The sequence below is a fragment of the Trypanosoma brucei genome, chromosome 9 (genome assembly GCF_000210295.1).
Source record: "Trypanosoma brucei gambiense DAL972 chromosome 9, complete sequence".
Classification (NCBI taxonomy): Eukaryota; Euglenozoa; class Kinetoplastea; order Trypanosomatida; family Trypanosomatidae; genus Trypanosoma; species Trypanosoma brucei.
Window position 1 is genome coordinate 963,082 of NC_026742.1, and position 19,913 is coordinate 982,994.

At 46.5% G+C, this 19,913-nt stretch overlaps 8 protein-coding genes across 8 annotated transcripts; all 8 read right to left on the bottom strand.

Moving 5' to 3' along the window:
- Window positions 1–1,009: 1,009 nt before the first annotated feature.
- TbgDal_IX4250 (hypothetical protein, conserved) lies at window positions 1,010–3,781 on the bottom strand (the record flags this gene model as incomplete). Its single annotated transcript, XM_011778313.1, has 1 exon — window positions 1,010–3,781. One exon carries the CDS (start codon window positions 3,779–3,781, stop codon window positions 1,010–1,012), a length of 2,772 nt encoding a protein of 923 aa, XP_011776615.1.
- Window positions 3,782–4,105: 324 nt separating this feature from the next.
- On the bottom strand, window positions 4,106–5,002 carry TbgDal_IX4260 (spermidine synthase, putative; the record flags this gene model as incomplete). The annotated part of the gene is made up of 1 exon (XM_011778314.1): window positions 4,106–5,002. The coding sequence occupies one exon, from the start codon at window positions 5,000–5,002 to the stop codon at window positions 4,106–4,108; it is 897 nt and encodes a 298-aa protein (XP_011776616.1).
- A 415-nt stretch (window positions 5,003–5,417) lies between these two features.
- TbgDal_IX4270 (hypothetical protein, conserved) lies at window positions 5,418–6,212 on the bottom strand (the record flags this gene model as incomplete). Its single annotated transcript, XM_011778315.1, has 1 exon — window positions 5,418–6,212. One exon carries the CDS (start codon window positions 6,210–6,212, stop codon window positions 5,418–5,420), a length of 795 nt encoding a protein of 264 aa, XP_011776617.1.
- Window positions 6,213–7,008: 796 nt separating this feature from the next.
- Window positions 7,009–7,455, bottom strand: TbgDal_IX4280 (hypothetical protein, conserved; the record flags this gene model as incomplete). The annotated part of the gene is made up of 1 exon (XM_011778316.1): window positions 7,009–7,455. One exon carries the CDS (start codon window positions 7,453–7,455, stop codon window positions 7,009–7,011), a length of 447 nt encoding a protein of 148 aa, XP_011776618.1.
- Window positions 7,456–7,642: 187 nt separating this feature from the next.
- Window positions 7,643–9,868, bottom strand: TbgDal_IX4290 (hypothetical protein, conserved; the record flags this gene model as incomplete). Its single annotated transcript, XM_011778317.1, has 1 exon — window positions 7,643–9,868. The coding sequence occupies one exon, from the start codon at window positions 9,866–9,868 to the stop codon at window positions 7,643–7,645; it is 2,226 nt and encodes a 741-aa protein (XP_011776619.1).
- A 3,560-nt stretch (window positions 9,869–13,428) lies between these two features.
- Window positions 13,429–14,031, bottom strand: TbgDal_IX4300 (hypothetical protein, conserved; the record flags this gene model as incomplete). The annotated part of the gene is made up of 1 exon (XM_011778318.1): window positions 13,429–14,031. One exon carries the CDS (start codon window positions 14,029–14,031, stop codon window positions 13,429–13,431), a length of 603 nt encoding a protein of 200 aa, XP_011776620.1.
- Window positions 14,032–15,659: 1,628 nt separating this feature from the next.
- TbgDal_IX4310 (conserved hypothetical protein, unlikely) lies at window positions 15,660–16,073 on the bottom strand (the record flags this gene model as incomplete). The annotated part of the gene is made up of 1 exon (XM_011778319.1): window positions 15,660–16,073. The coding sequence occupies one exon, from the start codon at window positions 16,071–16,073 to the stop codon at window positions 15,660–15,662; it is 414 nt and encodes a 137-aa protein (XP_011776621.1).
- A 2,692-nt stretch (window positions 16,074–18,765) lies between these two features.
- TbgDal_IX4320 (T. brucei spp.-specific protein) lies at window positions 18,766–19,788 on the bottom strand (the record flags this gene model as incomplete). Its single annotated transcript, XM_011778320.1, has 1 exon — window positions 18,766–19,788. The coding sequence occupies one exon, from the start codon at window positions 19,786–19,788 to the stop codon at window positions 18,766–18,768; it is 1,023 nt and encodes a 340-aa protein (XP_011776622.1).
- Between the last annotated feature and the right edge of the window lie 125 nt (window positions 19,789–19,913).

Here is a 19,913-nt window from a genome sequence, read left to right on the forward strand (position 1 = left end):
TCTCAGCACCCCAAAAAGTTATGTGGCACACTTTGCGCGTATGGACAAAAGAAGAAAAGGAAAAAGACACAGACAACGTGCCTGCGAATGTGAAAAGCGTATCACACCGTTACTTCCATTTGTTGATAGCGGCGTACAAATCTTTCAAATGAAGCCCCCAAAACCCCAAGCAGCCGAATAGGTTTGTATTCTGCAGAAACTCTATGAGGACTTCTTTTTCATTCAATTGGTATTGAAGGATTGGTACACCATTTGTTGGTAAAGTTAGGCCTTCTCTCATACCACGATATTCATGCAATAGAGCAAAATCCCCTTTCGCCCCATTGAGCGTTGAACGCAGCGCGACTATTCAACGGCAGTTTCCCCTTACTCGCCTTCACCTACCACTAAGGAGCATGCGCCCATTCCTCCCCCAACAAAAAAAAAAACAAAGAGCGACAGGAATGAAAATGAAAATAATAAATAAATAGGTGCTATCAGGAGCAGGAAGAATCCCCAAGAAAGGAGAGAGACCAGCCAATGACAACTGTACCGCTGTGCATATTACTACAGTTATTATCGTTATCATTTTGAAGTGCAATTAATATAACATGAGCAAGGACGCAGCAGACGTAGAACCAATATATTTTTATACCTTTTGATGTCGGCAAGGACACCCTTGTTGCACGGGGTGTGCTCTTGGACACACAATGATGCGTTGCTTGGCGCACCGAAAAGAATATGAAGGGGGAGAAAAAAACAGTCGATGCTGTATACTTCGCATCAAAAGTACAAACTATTTACAAAGAGGAAAACTGTTTTTTTCTTTTTCTTTGAAGGAGCACCCAGCATAGTGAGCGACAAGTAACTCCGTAGCAACGAGAAACTGATGCAAAGTGAGGGGAACAAGGATGTGTCAACAACGCCTGCCTGGCAGAGCACCGATATCATCCGTAACCTCGGATCAACTTGGTGAAGCTGCGGGTTAAACCAAATGAAGCAGGCAAAATATGAAAAAAAAAAAGAAGTATTACTGAAAAGGAGGCGGTAGCTCGGGTGATCCAGTAATCAAATCCATAGAAAACGGAAGCGGCTGGGCCTCGAATGGTACGGCGCAAGGCCCAACACCACTATCCATGATCCAAAGATCGGGAGGCGGCTCCGCCCGTTCCTCCGGAGGTTGCTGCTTTGGTGGGTGCCCCTTGGTCAGGAGTTTGCTCCGTTTTGCCTCCAAGAACAGCCAAATATTTACGTCAGCCGCGAACAACTGCCCTAGTTCCAAAAATATCTCCAACTGATGTGTACACACCTCTTGCGAGGTGTCGACGCGGTAGCCCGTTGTGTACGCAGTGTCTTTTGTCGGATCCAATAGTCTGTGATACTGACCAAAGTTATGGATAACATCCAAGGGCAGCAGTCTACAGGGCATGGGAATTCCCGACCCGTCTGCCCCCGCCGCCTCATTCTGAAGCATGCCGGAAGTTTCCGCACCACACGCCGCCCCCGAAAATGACCTGGCTATATCTTCCTCCGATTCCCCGGTACCCAAAGGAGTAATTGGGCGGGGAATCGATGTTGACCCCAAATCTTGTTCCGGGGGTGTCTTCTGCGTGGTAGGGGGAACGTCCTTTATACCTTTACTCGCCTTCAAAATTTTATCAGGGTCGCTGTGCTTCGCATCACTTGATAGACTGCTACGTGCCTGAACGAATACGTGTACAGGAATACGCTGACGGCTAGTTGTGAGGCTGCTTTTAACCGCTTTGGTTGCCTTTGAGAAGAGGCTACGCATCAGCCCCTTGCCACTCTTACTTTTGTTTGCTCCAGTGCCGCCTTGGTCACGCCCCGCCTTCGCTAACATTGCAGCGCTCAAGCGCGCCACGTCAGCAGCAGGTAAATCCTGGTAGAGATCTGGGAAGCGCCGCGTAGCCCGAATATAGAAAGAGGAAAGCATTCCTATCATCCGGGGGTGAGAAATGTAGTAGTTCTTCGAAAGCGGATCCCTCTCTCCTCCTCGTAAACTGTGAGAATTCTGCTCATACAGCCTATTACTACATGATTGCCGTACGATCGTTCCGTCCAAAAACGATAGCAAACCTAGCGTCTCAACCGAAAGGGTTGCCACTTCCCAATTATGGTATAACCGCGTCTTGGAAATGGCAGTTGCAAATTTAGAATTACCACCGAGGTTGTCTGGAAGAAAACGCTGGTAATCCAAAGAGTAGACGATACGGTTAGGTTGCCGCCATGTGGTGCTAGAATCATGACCTTCGAAGTAGCTACCACCTGTGTTTCTCATAGGAGAGAGTCCTTTTCTATAATTCCCCAAAAGGCGAGATGCACTATACTCAACAAATGCATCATGTGCCTCCCCCATCGGGGCAGCTTCCACATGAAATAAAGAGTTCAACGAGCGATCCGTGGACAGAGCCCCTGACCCAGCAACCGAGCAAACATGAGCCTGCGCGACCACAGCTCCTAGCACCTGTCGGAATGCTTGCCGCTGTTCCTTGGAGACAAGCGATTTAACAGCGTCCTCCACCTTGTCACTTGATGGCACCAAGTCAGTCGGTGCGAAAAAGAACCGCCGGCTATGATCTGGCGATACACCCACAAATCCTGTGCGTGCGTCCGCTATCCAAATGTGAGCACGGTCCACTCCTGCAGTGTCACTTCCATACAACATCAAACGCGGGAGGATCTCCGCTGTCGACCCCAACATAAACGAAGAGCTTGCCCACATTTCCTCCACAACACCAAAACCTTCCGGCGGAAGGTACGGAACAATAGGAAGCGCCCATATAAAGGGAACGAGCATCGACTGCGCACTAATAACACACGCGGAAGCATGCTGCGGAGTTACACCAATAAAAACGACTCGCTCCTCCTGTAGCAGCAAGGAATGTATCACGCGGAGAGCGTCGTAAGAAAAACTCAAGCACAGAGTCCGCAGTGGAACATCAGTAAAAGGATGGTGAAGGTCATTCGGGCGAATAACAGGAACTGACGCACGCTCAAATTGCAAGTAAAAGTGATTGTTGACGGGGGTTTTGCAAGCGTTACTGCAACCGTCAACTAGGTCCGAAAGCGGCCACATTGCTTTGGTGTAAGCCGAATTGTCAGCTCTCGCCAGCCCTTCGACGTTCTGACTACCGAAGTGCCCTCTGCCAATCCCATGGGAAATGCAAAGAACATGAGGGACAGTCTCCAGCACGATAGTGCGCATTGTATTAAACAATGGGGATGCGGAAAGTATGGTGATTAGTAATCCCTCCGCGGCACACCCTGTGTAAATAAAGTACGTAAAACCGTACAAGTAACCTTCATCATCTGTTCTCTTCTCGTCTTCACCATAGCTACCACTGTTGTAGCATACCACGTCCATGGCTGTTCCAGATCCAGCGGCACGCAAGCACGCAGAACCAAACTGGCATGACGGGACTTGGATGAAGAGACCTTCCTCCCCAATGGGTGAGACATCCTTCGCACCATACGCACCACCAGCAGGTTGCAAGCCTCCACCATTCATCGTTTTAAGCAACAGCCTTCCGCAAAACCTCTTCAAAAGTGAACACAGGACGCTGTTCTTTTCAACAACATCCTCAGATGCACAAGCATCGGCAACGCACTCCCTACTGCCCCTATCATTATTTCCACTTCTTCCATTGCTGAACACAACAATTGGTTCCAACACTGCTGCAGGAACCGACCCTTCGTCACGAGCACCAACGTTGTCACAGTAAGAATCCTGTACCCAAACGCGATGCAGCGACACAGTATGTGCTAATGGGCAAACCTGCATATTTGCTAAACCTCACAAATATATATATATATATACTGATGCACGTGAAAGGGAGAAGTTAAATACCCAAACTTCAGCCGTTTTGTGAGGAGGAAGAAGGAGTCTGGCACTAACAAACATCATGGGATAGGGACAATCGCCAACAAACCGTGGGAGCAAGGAGACAAAATCACGTACTCAAGGAACATGAAGTAAAAAAAATATGGAAGCAACAGAATGTTCTGACACATAATATGTTATCCCCTACAAAATATATATATTTTTAACGCTGACAGTTCGTTTACCGCAGAGCTTCCACGAAAAATAAAATGGCAAAAAGAAAACTCAAGAATAGTTTTGGTTGAGATGGCGGGCAAAGCGTGGTAACACAAATGCCGCCTTATGGACGTCCGAGTCGTAGTACTTCAGTTCACCCGCAAAAGGCATCGACTCGACGGGACGCACGGGTTGGGTCACATCCACGCCAGCCACCTTGGAACATATGAGAGAACCAATGCTTCCGCATGGGTACGTAGGGGTGTAAATCATAGCGTACTTTACGGAGGCAAAACCCACCTTGTTTTTAATAAAGTCGGCCATCCCTTCAATTAGGTTGCGATTCAACCAAACAGACTCTCCTTGATTACAACAGATGCCGCGTGGTTTCAGGATGCGCAGCACGTCCCGATAAAACTTCTCCCCAAACAACTCAGCTGCGGGGCCGTCAGGGTCTGTGGTGTCGATAATAACCACGTCAAAACTTTCACTTGCCGCCTCCCTCACAAATGCAACGCCGTCCCCTACCCGCACATCAGCCCTTGGGTCAGAGAAACCGCTCGAAATCTGAGGAAAATATTTCTTGCTTGCCTCAATCACGTCACCATCAATATCAACGAGAACGCACCGCTTGACAGTGCCGTGGCGCAGAACTTCGCGCATGACACCACCATCCCCACCCCCAATGATGAGGACATCCACGGGATCGGGATGAGCACAGAGAGGGGTGTGGCTCAACATTTCGTGGTAAACAAACTCATCGAAGTCTGTAAGTTGGATGCAACCGTCAAGCGTCATGACGGTGCCCCACGGCCCTTTGGGATCGGTCTCGAAAATCGACAGGTGCTGGAACTTTGTTGGAGCATCGTGTAGAACCTCTTCAACCTTAAAGGACATTGCTTGACCGGGCCACTGCCCATTTTCCTCACGAAACCATCCGTCAGCAAGAAGACCGGGTCCAGGCATCGACTCTCCGACAGGGCAAACACAAGTCGTGTAGATGAGTGTTTGTAAGGGCAGTAAGAAGCGCTATAATAATACCTTCAGATATCCTTGAGCATCGCAAGGTTGAGAGGCGGACAAAAAAGGTATTCCATAACCCAAACTCCTGGAGTACAGTTCCTTTTGTATGTGGATGCATATTCGTGTACATGCTATAACATCTGTAGACCTACTTTCAGCCTTGCATCGGTGTAAAGCATCACTGACGACGAAAAACGTTAAACAAGATAACCCACACACGCTGATTATAACTCTCGACCGAAAGAAACCATTTAATCGCTTCGTCCATCCATTTTATCACCCCCCCCCCCAAGACTCTTTATTTCCCCTACCGCAACAAAACATCTGCCGTATGCACCGCAAACTAGACGACCACACATCACGCTTTCGCAAGAAAATTCGCGTCAAGAACTAAACCAACAAGAACTGTAATGATAACACTCTGATAAGCACTGTAAAATCTCTCTAAGGCACGTGCACCATTAGGGCGGTCCCCATAATATATGGGAACAACAGATGAAAGTAATACCAGAGAAGGGGCGGCTCCTTGCACCTCACTGGGTGGTTGCAATATAACACAGGTTGTAATTAGCACGCAGAAAACAAGGGTGGCACCTAATGTAACCTTATATATAATTTCACGGCAGTTTATCAACCTGAAAGGAACTCCTTTGCCCTTGGAAACTTTGTCGTCGGTCCCTGATTTGATATCAAACGTTCCTTCCCTAAAGTCCCGTCGTTCGTCTCCTTCTGCAATTAACCTGGAAACCGAGCGCGAGAGTGCAAGGAAGAAGCCGTTGAACGTGAGGACGAACAGAAGGGACAAAACAAGATCAGAATTCAGCCGATGCGGAGGAAGCATGGGTTTGTTCTCAATGGTGGCCTTCGTGGCAAACATCTTGTACACACCGCCGGCTGAGTATTCACGCCGCTGCGGCTGCTTTGTCCACCCCAGGGCAAACCAGCGCTTTCTGGAAGTGAACAGCTCGTCACCAGCGCCAAATATCAGAGTAAACAAACAAACGATGTGGCACAGCAAGTACCATATCATCTCCAAAGTGATTACCCGAGTGAGAGGAGCCAATAATGGAGGCAGCTTTGCGCTGTGCTTTGTGCCGGCAGCGCTGCTGAGGGTTGCATCTTGCCTCCCCGCTACAGCTTTTTGATTACCCATGATAATTTGATATATAATATTATGAACTGGTGCCTAACAGTGCAAAAAATAAAAAATAAAAATGAGGAATAAGGCACTTCGAACACGAAGTGGGAACACCACAAATAAGGGGTAACGCGGAGACCAGTCAGATGATACGGACTTGCAACACACACACACATGTCAAAGTGCTTGTTAAGATAACACCTATACTTAGGGAAATTATGCCCTCCATAAACGGCGACAACAGCGTAGCCAATCGCGCACAAAAAACCGTCCGCATGAATCAATACCCAATCAGCTGCGGTCACATGAGGCCGTCTGACGGTGCTCAAGAAAAGCTGGAGGTAAATTTGCCACCCCTGTCTTTCCTCACAAAGATACACAAAAAACTGGCAAAAAAAAACAGCGGAAACGGGGCCCTTCGCGATGGTTTGCAGAGACCCTACAGGATCGAGAGGTGCCGTGAAAACCCACATGGACCATAGTATTCTTTCGCTCTCGATCAGTGCGTTGAGAAAAGTTACACGTGAGACTGGACGCGAGTTTGGGTCGTAGCGGCATCGTCTAAAAGCAATGAGGGTTCCCCTCATGGAAGTGGTGGCTCACGGGGCCCACACCCAACGAGAAGGTCCGGTGTCGCCGCCAAGCCCCGATCATCGTCGACATCGGAGAAGGGAACCTCGCCAGCTCTATACGTCACACCACACGTGTTAGCAAAAAATCAAATAAAATGTCGGCGGTAAATCCGTGACCGGAGCGGTTGGGAGTTCAAAAAACAGTGTCAGAGTGTCAGAATCCACTACAAGGTGCCCCACTATGTTTTATTCTCCCCTTCATCTACGCTGTGCTCGCTGCCGCCCAATTCACTCTCTTCATCAGAACCTAGAATGTCTGCGTTCTCCGTTTTGCCTCCCTCCAACTTGTACCTTGTGCGCCTTGCCTTCCGTTTGCTTGCCTTGGCACGTTTCTTCTGCTGTTTAGAGTTCAACGCCTCAACCTTCGCCCGATGCTCACTCTCTCGCTTCGTCTTTTCCATTAGGCGCTCTGCTTCAGCCTGAAGCCGCTGGCGCCTCTCGGCCTCCCGTTCCTCAGCAAGGCGAACATGTTCATTTGTCTTCCCACCAGCCCCCGCTACAGTGGAACGGAGACGTGGGAGCGAACGCATTGTTTCAATGCTTTTCACATAGCGCTCGTGTTCTGCCTGCAGTCGGCGCTCCCGAGCGGCTTTCTCCTCTGGAGTTAAGGGTGGGAGATTCGACATCCTCCAGCGGACCAATTGTCCCTCACTATATCCCTACCACCTATATAGCATCGGTTAGGCCAACAGTGGAGTGTAAAGGTCGCATGACCTTACCGGAAGAATACCAATGCAGAGAGGAGCATGGAAACAATTGTAATAACACGGAAATGCACCCCTTCACCTCTTACTCTTCCATACGTCTCTTTAATCACTCGCTCTTCTCCCTATCTCGTTTACGATTCACCTTTGGCTTCGCTGTGGGCGTAACCTCTCGTGGTAGGGGGAACTGCTGCGGGGACGTGGTCCGCACAGCAACGTACTTTCTGGTTCCCTTTGTAGTTGCCACTGTATCAGCCCTTGCTTCTCTTTCCTGCAGCTTTGCCTTTTTATTTTGAAGTGAAGAAAAGCTTCCAGAAGCTGGCGCACCGATTACTCCTCCGGCTGTTAAGGCGTCCGCACTCACCTGACCACCATCCGGCCGTCCTTGGGCCCTCCGCACCAACCCTGCTGAGCGACTGGTCATTGAGACACCTGAAGTGTCACCTTCTTGATATGTGTACTTCCGTGCAGGAGTCCGACTTTTCGGGAGTTTGGGGAGACCAAACTCTCCAGCCTGCGTAGGGGGCGGAGACCAGCTGCTAGATAGCGCCCGATCGGAGCGATGCATCCCCTGGCGTTCTAATGTTCCGCACGACTCGGTGATCCATTCGCCGTCAGTATAGTTCAGAGCTGTGGGCGCAGAATGCACCTCGTCGTCTCCGTGTTTGACAGGAAGGGCTCTTCCATCCAATGTATGGCTGAAACCTGTGGCCTCCCTTTCCACATGGCAGGTTGAGGCCGCCAGTTGCACGTTGGTGATGTCATCCGGCAAAAAATTATTGTTCCCACGACCAGCAGAACCTGATTCCGCGGTTCGTGCGACCGCGAGGGGCTGGCGGCCACACCTAGGTATTTCTGGAAGCGGCGACGGAGACAAAGAGGGTACGCGATGCTCCTCTTCCATGGTTGATTGAAGTTCATCACCCTCCTGTGGGGGGAATACCACAGTAGTTGGCGGTGACTGCGGTGGCATATCTTTTAACGCCATCTTCGAATGAATGGAATGACCTGAAGAAGCGGAAGATAGCGATTTTCTAGATGAATTATTTGCGATAACTACAGAAACTGAAGCATCGCCACCACACGCAGCTTCCTTGACGGCGGCTACTTCCTCTACTGCCGCGTTCGCCGCCGCACGAGATCCACAAAACCATGGTGTTCGATAGCGACGTATCTTCTTCTGCTCCGGTTTCTGTGCTGGTACTTCTTCCGCCTCTGTGAAGTACGGGAGATAACTCGAAGAAGAGGGGTTGCCCAGGTCCCCTCCGCCACCAGAACGGAGGCCTTTCTCATCTAAGAAGCACTCCAGGTGGTCACTTGGAAGAACGGGGAGTGTCTCCACGTTGGGGCAGAAGTCCTCCCTATCCCGGTAGGCTTTAGTGGCCCGCACACTTGGAGCCGCTTCTTCTGGTTCGTATCCACATCCCTGTTCAACACTGTTAAAAGCTCCTTTGCTCATAACGTTCTCCCGAGTCTGATTCGACGGTAAAACGTCCGACAACGCAACAAAATCGGAAACTTGAGGTTGAGGAGGGCAATCACCCCCAGCAAGAGAGCTTGTCACAGAACCCCTGGCAATGTTATCGTTGCACTCATCAGCCTCGTCGTCACTTAAACTTAGGACCTTACTCCGTTGACTCCCACGCAAATCACCAAGTGACTCGAATATATTTGAAGGCGGAACGCACTTTCTCGGCTTTTCTAACTCGGTATCCCCTCCGCAAGACTGCACAAACACATCTTCAACTTCGGGTCTGTAAAGCGGATCTGGTGCCAACAAAACGCATTCCGCGTCGCCCTCTGGGCTCACTTTCGGAGAATACAACGAAGTTAAATGTAGAGGTGCCTGGGCTGTTGCTGTTGCACAAGAAGACGAAGGAGACGCCTCGGGAACTGCTGTTCGATTATCGCGGAACACTTGTGTGGAGCGGCCTCGTTTCTTCTGCTGAGTGCCGGTTGAAGAAGAGACATCCACATCCACAAGGCGATTTACTGATTCCATGTTGCATTCCTGCCACTCAACCGACGCACTGCCACTCTCGCTAGTTCGCTTGTGTGACGGTGGTAGTATTCCGCATGTTGCGAGGATTGCTCCGTGTTTCAAAACATTTGGCCCCTCAACACGCTGCTTAGCTGCCGATAGCTGGCCTCCCAAAGAAGATGCGTCACCGGGAGGGGACGACGGCCGGAGCAAAGTAGAAGCACCACCACTTTTGTGTGGTGACACTGAAGTTTCCTCCTGCTGGCCGTTACACTCCTTCCTCTGTAAAATATAAAGTCTCATTTTATCTGGTGTCGGAGACGCTGAAGTTACGCCGTACAATCGTTCCCACATGTGAAAAGTGGCAGAAGAAAGAATTGCATCTTCAACGGTAACCTCTGAACCTATGAAATCTGCTATTGGACTAAGTTCACACAACTTCATTTTCCACTGCTTCTTCGCACGGCAAAGTGCCGCTCTGTATGAGAAACAATTTTTTGTTTTAATCCTCAATGGGATAAACAGTACAGTGCACTTAATATGAGTGAAAGGAAAGGGAGTACTTGCAACAGAGAAGGGAAGAAAAAAGAAACAGCTACACCAGTGGAAGCACAACGTTCAGCTTGACACCGTTTACGTTAAATAACATACTTACGAATGCGGGACACATAAGTGGTACATGGGGAGGAGGTGAACAGTATTATAACATAGCCAACAGCACAAACTCGCATTTCTAGTATTTCCCTCCTTCTCGTTAAAAGTAAAATAATGCCGTTTCAACATGCTTCCACCACGTAGTATGTAAAGGGAAAACAACGAGGAGAACCTACAACCACTAAGTTTAGGTCAGTCGTGACGTCTCAACGCGCATTAACGCGCAGTGAAAAGTAATATCGACAAAAAATGGTACGATTAGATGCTGCTATATTGTTTATTTTCTTATAGTGTACACCTGGGTCACTTAACTGCGTATGACGGTGGGGGACACAATTTTGCGACAAGATGTTGTGTGGAACAAATATATGTAATTAAATAAAGTTCACAAAGCGTACTGAATGACGCCACGATGCCCCTCCAACAAGTGGAAAACAATAGTAGCAGCTACTGTCACTAATAAATTGTAATGATAGTTTTTCAACAAAGTTTTTTTTGTTTTACACTGACAAAAAACAAGCAAATAAGAAACGTGCGATCCCCCCCAAAGCTAAAAACTTTTCTTTCTGGTGCCTCACATCACATTAAAAAAACAGACTAATACAACCACCTGTCGTAAATGCTGCTTTAAACTCTTGGTTTTTTTTAAAGATACCAACGTGATTAATCGAACTGAGCCAGTCAAAGCGATATCCGGATAAATGGTGCCCCTTAAAATGGGGCAAAAAGAAGGTATGAGAGGTAAAAGTAAAAAATTATAACAAGGCTTCCTCCTAACGTCAAACAAACACCCGCTCAGATTTTAAAACCAGCCTCAACACCAGTTTTACAGGTCCTTTTACTCCAAAAATATTGAAAGTTAGTAAATCATCTACATCTAGCGTACATTGGTGAAAATTCGTAGCAGACACGTGCATGTTAAGGCACAAAACTCTCCGATTCAGCTTCTGCATTTGCACACGCGATATTAGAAAACAGAATATTTTTGCAGCCCCTTAAACAATGTACCTGAGCAACAAAAGACCAACCTGCTCCCGCAACCCTCGTTGCGTGATTGTGTTGTCAGTGAGTGCCAAAGAAGTTGGTACACTCAGCAAATCTTGCGACTAAAGCACACTCACCTCCTGTCCATTGCTCGAAGATGATAATACTGATACAAATTCTTTCCTATCGTAGTTAACCTCCTTCGTACCCCCTACACGCGCAAAATATATACATATTTTCATATTAATTCCAGTACACAACTGATTTCTAACAGTCACTGAAAAGTCATTGCAAAAAAAAAAATGTGAAGCACATGAAACACTGGGAAGCGGGGATGGCATCCACACAGTTTCTTGTAGTGGCATGAGGAAAGGATAGTAGAAACGAAAATAATTATTCTACACTTCACATCTCCGCCCCTGTCTCCTTATCAATAAGTCGTTAAGTGACGTCATATGGACCGAAAAAAAAAATAATTAAAGAGGACCTGTCGTAGTAACAATGAAAATACTAAAAGAATGTATAATGAAACAAATGGCATTAAAAGTAAAATGATGTTCTCGTGTACCTCGCAGCGTAACTTTTAGAGAACCGACACCACATACACGCACAACAGTTCTCTCTACTGCGCACGAACCTGTAGCAAAAGGGAGACAGACGGCGACCCACGGTTGTGTATTATTATTGTTACTTCCACTCTCCTTATTGTTCTCCATCGAGTATCGCTGGTGCCTTATACTGCACTGGTGTATGCGACATTACGTCCACACAGAGGGCGTAGAGCATTCAACAGTCTTTTCATCCATTCCCGGGTAATAATATTGAAAAAAGGGAAAAGACAGTGTGAAGTCCACTCTTTTTTGATCCAATAATCCCCACAGTGGCGTTAGCCTACAAATGACGCGCTGCCGTGTTATGGGTAAATTTGGGGGTTTCGCATACCGGCGACACCATCACGAGGAAAAAAGTTGACATGCAGCGTGACGTCACGTTTAAAAAAAAAAAATCTCAAACGAAAGCGAAGATGAAAAACGCATTAAATAATCGAATGTTACAAGCACATTCAACGAAAAGTATCCATAGAAAATTTGCAAAACTGTACTGCAAAAGTGGAGGAGTACACGATTTCTCCTCCATTGCACCACCCGCTCGCCCCAAAAATATAACGTGTACCATTTAAAAGAGGGTGTCAAAGGCAACCCGCTGTAGCTCCAAGTTTAGTGGGAAGGGAATAACAGTGACCTTCCAATGCAGACACATATCCATCCAATATGCATTCATAGTTGAATTTCGAGAAGGGGGAAAAACGTTCATATTTATTCAAAGAAATATCTGACCTGGTAACCTGCGGTCATCCACTGCTTCAAAAGTGTAACTGACAGTGAAAGTCACGATTCGCGTTTCGACAGAATACCAGCACACCCCTTTGACGGTAACAGGTTCTAGTGAAATGGAATTTCCTCACCTTTTCTTTCCTTTTTTTTGCACTAAGAGGAAACCTTTCCAATATTACCTGAGGTTAGTGATGGACACTTGCCTTCTTTCCACTCATCGCCCCAACCTCTGTAACTCGAAAACCGAGAAACAAAACGAATTACATTAGTATAAGGTGCTGTATTTCCTGCTCGCATTGTTAAATATACCACATGCTCGATTCCCACCGTCACGGGTAGGTCGCGGTAAACCCTTACAAAAACTAAAGGCATGCGTACTTAATTACACGGTAACGAATACGTCAAAATTCTTTACGTCCCAATCCATACGTGCACACTTCCACCTGGACCTCACTGTCGCATATCATTGATCAAAACCGCGGGTACACCGGGGACACAAACCGTAGCAACACACCTCTGAAAGATCTCACCTCCCATTTTAACAGAGAGCCGGTTCAACGATGCCAAACATCGCGCTAAACGCAGCACTAATAAAATAAGTGAGTGAAGACCCGAAATGCTAGTTGCATCAAAATAAACATTTTCACTTTTCCTAATACAATTTTTAGACTAATCCCCAATATCAATAAGTCTCATCGGGGAAACATAAATGTAGTATGAAGACCACAGAATGAGCAAGTCCAAGCAAATGATTATAATTACAAGGTTTGATGTTCACCATTACAAAGACAAACATGTTCATGTAACCGCAACAAAGGAATAAATAAATAATGGAAATTCCTACCAATCATTTGAAGAAAAAATACCTGAGAAAATTCGCACGAAAATTACATGTACTAATAAACTAAAAACTACGATATATTCCCTACAGTAGTGACCAACTTACTTCATCTCCGCATATTGAGGAGCTTGGCCATATCTGTACCACCAAACCAGGAGGGTGATGACAAAGGCAAAAAGTGTGCTGGCGAAAGTGGAATACCAAATAATCGCCATAAACTCCTCATCTGTACCGGGTCGAGAATTTTGATGTGTAGCATTTTCCGTTACACCGACGAGGTTAGTCGATTCACATACGAAAAGAACACGGGTCCATAGCTCTTGCATGTGTCTCTTGTAGTCATTACTCATCTTTTTGCTCGTCATGTAGCTCGTCAGGCGCCGTACTTCATACTCGTCTTTAGGAATAATGCTTCCCATATGATCCAACTCCACAGTATTCGTGATAGTTGCTGCGTAGCACCCCTTCTTAAAGGTCATCTTATCTTTCATATACGCCTTGACAACATCATTGATACGAATTTCTGCGGCTGTACGAACCTTCAATCGGAAAACGTGACGACGAAGTGGGTAGTATACCTTATTGATCTCCTTGTAAACAAATTTCTTCGCAAGAGAGCTTGTGTAATTACATAAGGGGTTCGACTGACCCCCAAAGGTCGCTGTAGCACCCCCGAGGGTCATGTTACCAAAGTTCATAGTCATTATTATTGATTCTAACGAATACTTGGAATATGTTTAAAGGAAAATGTGGAATAACTACGATGCAAAGAAAAGGGAAGTACAAACATGTGCGTCAGCACCCCTTATGGGAAAAGGGATTATAAGATTTTCCATCACTTCTATTCAGTTAAAAGAAATATTTATACAATCTACAGAACAGGACGAAGGACCTCTCGAAGACAAATTGTAAAAAGGGCGAATAGCGGTCCAGTACCCTGTTCAAAGGAAACGACGTAACACTTAAAACATTGCAGGTGACGGCTACAAAACTCATAGCATACGTAATGTTGAGTGAAAAAAGAAAAATAAAACTCAGTACTTTTAAACCCCCAGAGGAATATCCAAAGCCAACGGAAGTTTCGTCTTGTCGTATCGCAACAGGGAAGATTGCACAAAAATTTTAGGAAGAGGCAAGTGTGAAGGGGAAGGAGGCAACCAAATTAAAGGGATACCATCTCCAGCTCTCCACATTCCTTTAAAGAGACCACACACGAAGCGGAGCCATCCAGTACGAAGGGAATTCTATGTGGACAACAAGCCGGAAACAACAGCACCAAGAGACTCCCTCCACAACAAACGCAGAGAGGTTAAAAGCACAAACCTTTCCCGATAGATTTTTAGGGCACATAAATGTCAAGAAGGTACAAAACCTACATTTTCCTGTTATGCGCCAATGCTGTCACGCAGCTGCCGCTACCTTTTGCTCCCACCGACAAAATAGCAGCATCCAAAATTCTCTGCATACGCAGCCATCTACAATAAAAAAAAGTTTTGGTATCTTGCAAATACTCATCGTATACACCCTCCGCTCTTGACGTAAAATTGGACGAACCTTCACCACTTGTAGTGGCGGTAGCTTCGGGCAACTATCACCTCTTCTCCATACATCTACATTCGGCACCCCTTTCCTACAAATAAAAAGTAATCTGCGGAAAGGCGCCAGCAGTCGTCCCACACTGCCTCGAAGTGCGGCAATCAACTTCTCTGATAGCGCCTCCCAGCAACGCGGCCGCGTGCCAGCAATTGTTTTTCATTACGGTCGATCTACTTGAAGGTCAAAGATATGGTGGTTTTCCTCCTATATCCTGTTTCCGATCTTTTTTTTTCGCAATCGCACCCCACCAACAAATATGTGGGCCATAATAGCGGGAATCTGTACTATGTGTGCCGCCCCGACGTAGCGAAACTGCGAACGGTGCCCCGTCACGGACCAGAACCGCCAAAAGAAAACGGCGTTTTAGGGCATCACGGGCACCACCAGTTCCCTGTGACGTCGGAGTAGAAACACAACAGATAGCATCTCGCAAGTGCGGAATCGCTCCGGCCCCTGATTTTAGCCGGAGCGGCGCAGGTTAATGTCAACCGGCGCCTGAAATGGAGAACCTTAATCATCATCAGGCGCTGCGTGGCAAGCCGCGTTCTTCAGCTGGGCTACAAGCCTATATGCCAAACGTCAGCGTTATAAAGGACCATCTCCCACTGCTCTGGAGAATAAAGTATTTAAAAAAACGAACTGCCGCCGCACTTCGATTGTCACTAAAACCACTAAACCGTTGGGGGGGAGAAAGTACGCACAACCCCGCAGATCATCTTCAGTGTGTGAGCGGGGGTTAATTAGCGGTCCCTACAGCGACGCAAACGAAGAGGCTTTGTGGCTTCCCCAACCCTCTTGTAAAAAATAGCTTGGGTTTCAACACCACCGAACCCGAAACACCGGCAAAACACGGAACAAGAGAGAGCTGTGCGGTGCCCGACGCCATGCAAGCAAAAGGATGCGTGAGGGAACGGTATGCAGCGGCATACTGGCCTTTTGTGTGGCCGGAGTTGAAGCTCAGATTCTCTTCTAAAACAAAGCACATGATTCCAGACCACAAGGGGAAGCTGCAACGCGGACCTCGGGAATTTGGTGCTGCAAAACCGCGGCGGGTACGTACAGGTGGAAAACACAAGGGTTGCTGTGTCCTGTGGGAGTGGGCGGTGGAAGGAGCTGTGCAGTTCAAGTTGTTGCAAGCTCCAAAACGCATACGGCTGAAGGAAGTCTGGGTTTGGGGCGCTAGTGTCGTCCCCGAAATGTAGGAAACTTCGGAGTCTGCAGAGCAAGGAAAACGCGAGAGGCACAAGAACTAGATTTGATTTGGCGGGGATTAGTAAGGGAGAAAAAGCTGAGAGCTTTCGTTAACCGGGCACTTTGCACCAATACCGGAAGCTATGACAAAGTGCCCGGTCCACAGTGTTTGGAAAGCTTCTGTTCATTGGACCATGCTCCCCTTACATGGCCTGCGCCGGCCAAAGAAGCTGAACAACACCGAAGGAAGATGGAGTAAAAGCCTTCCGATAATGGTGTCGTGTTCCCCACACAACCGTGGGCGTCCACGAGTCGGGCCCCCGCGAGAACCCAGAAGGTCTCTTTAAATGTTTCTAATCGATACGAATTAAGCATTTTCTTGCCATGTCCCTCGTTTCCGACAACGGGCGAAGGGTTCCGCAAGGAAACCTCATAGCAAGAGTAGGAGACCTCCGGTAAGAATGTTGCCCCCTATACGCTGTCCGCGCGTCGCACATCGAATGAGGGTTTGTGCAGGTATGACCAAAAAATCAGATGTAAGATGTGAGCGCTGATTTGATAACCCCAGTGCGCTGCCTTTTGTGGGAAGTTCGTGTCTACTTTACCTGCGTGGAGAACGGCATGCCCACCACACTCCGGGGGCGCCATGCGCGTGTAGTGGGCACAAGGCTGCGCCCTGTGAACTACGCCAGTTCCTCTTGGCCACTTGGTACGTTACGGAAGGGTGCCAACCTTTTGACTCGCAGATGTGTAGTGGCGATGTCGCAATAGATGCTTGGAACGGCCGCTTTCACACGCACCGATCCGTTCGCCGCAATCGGCAGTAAGCCCTGAAGGAATCGATGGCGGCGATGCGGCAGACGGTCAGCATTTTAAAGGCGCATTGCTGCTCTCAGTGGTTGGCGGGGGGCAACGATTGACCACAGTTGGGCATCGTCAGGTAAATAAGTGGGGCCAAAAATAGCTTTCACTAGGTAGTGGAGGTTTTAAGAACGCTGTGAATGGGCGGTAAAACGACCTTACTTTGCGACGAGCGCGCACCAAGATGTGCGTACTCGCGACGGAGTGCGAGAGAAGGACGTGAGACAAACGTATTTAAGGGCCGTCATCTATAAAACGAGAGGGTCTCGCAAGAGTGGGCAAGTGCGTAAGTTATCGAAACCAAGTGAACGGTTATGTCGTGAGAGCTGGCCGGAATATCAGCTACTATCCATAAAGGTGTCAGAGTCGTCGGGGCGTGCGTCATCGGACGGGTTTAACACAACAAAAAGTTGGTGCTCAGTCGAGGCGGAATTGGGCTGAAACTGTAGGGGGAAGAAACCCTATCAGGTACAAGTGGATAAGAGACAAACAGGAAAGAAAAGGTAAAAGATATGAAAAGTTACTCAAAGCAACAACAGCCATCCCTCAAGAGCCTGTGTGCACAAAAGTCTCCTTCCATGAGACAACGCCTATTGCGCAGGGTTAGTGATAACTCGGAATCGTAGAACCAAACACTTCACTTCGCCAAAGGGCGTGTAAGCAAACGCCACCTCCTACAATTTAAGAAACTTTGTGAAGTAGCACGCCCACGAAGCCACACTTTACCCCCACACTTTATCAAGTAAACGAGCTTATGCATCAAATTAAGTATCCCTTCTGCATCCTTTTAAAAAGTGATAGATAATCACATCTTCCTCCTTGTAAACCACGGAGCTAACGGTAATACAACATCATATTAAAAAGAACATATCCTATACAAGTATACTTAACTATACGTTCACGGATGCTCATGCCCGTCATTACGGCGTGAGAATCCTTACAAAGAAACGACCTTGCTGCACACAAATCAAAGAAGCTGCGGTTACTAGCTCAACAATTTTAACTCTACACATGTGATATGAGGAGCTCACCTCATCCGCAAAAAAAAAAAAAAATGATATGTGAAACTAAGACACATAAGAGGATTTCTACTTAACACTGCCCCTGCACCAGCAGAGGATTTGTGGCATACGGCATTCACTAACACTAGCCATGCTGATAGCAGCTCACGTCTCCTGCCCTCCATCATTGCACACACACTTCACAACGACAACTCAAAACTATTTGCAATATCCAGCTTATTGTCTTAACAGAAGCTAGAAGGTTGATGGATGACCTTCTTTGGGTTTCCTGCGAGGGTATTGTAACTGCTCAGAGTTCCACCATATCGTACACATAAATCAAATACAAAAAGTAATAATTAAGTGATGTCGCGTAACTGTTTTAGTGACGATTCAATGTGGAGTGTTACAGATCCCGATTCCTTTCGGATTGAGAGTTGGAGACCATACAGTCCTGCTCCTTGTTACAAGTCAATTGGGACATGTTAATTGGATTCATCCTCCATGAGTTCTGTCATTTGCAGGTAACAACACCAGCATTATTTCTAAAAATTGTTATTTACATTCAAAGAGTGAAATAGAGTGTATTTGGATAAAATAAATTAAGTTTCATAGCAACAGAAAAAAGAGACTCTTTAGGGTTTATTACAAACACATTACACAAACACATTCAACAAACAAACACATTATACCATTACCACAATTAAATTCCAAACACTATAACACATGTATGCTGTTCCAAAAAGTTACAATAAGTATTATGGTAATCACATCATAAGATTATCACGGTCAAATAAGAAAGCAGAAAAAAGTAATTACGAGTGCAAATAATTTTTCCATCATGTCTACATTTTGGTTATAAGCATAAGCACCATCAAAGGGTTTCCTCCTCATGTAAGATAACATTGGTAGCAACATTGCATCATCGAGAAGACATTTCTCCCTCTGTGCCGCAGTAAGATTTAGCCATGAGTTTTCAAGATACTTTTTGTCAAGTTCCGCCTTTACGCTGGGAGTGCTGTAACATGTTTCGGCAGAGCAAACACTGCAACTGTTTTCCTTCATTTCCTCCTGTAGCTTCTGTGTTACTGTCTCTACTTGTTGTTTTAAATGGTTGAGAACTGCAGCTTTTTTTTCCAATTGTACCTCTAGAGGAGCAGTGATTTCCTTAATGTCACTGTTGCACTGTTGGTTCTTCCTCTTTATTTTGTTTTCTTTTTCGCGATTGTAGGCTTCAAGGGTTGTAACAGTAGCATTCGAATTCTTTAATTTTGTGAGCAATTTTTTGCATTCATTACTTGCGTTCGTCTTCGTTGTGTGGTTCAGTTTGAGGAGCTCTGTCTCAGCTTTCTTTTTGTCAAGCTCAGTTTTCAAATCTGTAACATTTTTCACCTGCAACTCCGTTTTGGTGGCTACTGTTTGGTTGCACAAGTCTCCCTTAACCACTTCATTTCGTAAAGACTCGTGATCCTCAACCAATTCATTCAAAGTTTTTTCGTTGCTGCAGTTCCAAAAGTTTCGCCTTATACGATAATTCAAAGAATCACAAAATATCCACTTCTTATCATTTTCAAAAAATTCTTCTCCACCCTTCGAAGAGAGGTTTTTCAGATTGTCCGTCTTTCCCTCGTTCATCCACTTTGTATAATAGCAGGGATCATCGCTCGCCGATGCGCTTAAGCAAGAAATGAGCAACAAAACTCCAAATAGTATTCGCATTCTCCTAACCACCTTATAGCAGATAGCATGAAACACAGCATTCGCATATCTCCTCTGTAAACACATTTCCATGAGAGTTACCAAATTTACCATTAATAGAAAACCAATAGTACTGATTCGCAAAATGATATTATCATGTCAATAAAACAACACATATGATATTCATAAAAATTCCATTATTATTTCACATGATGGAAAGAAACATCTGCTGAAACTGA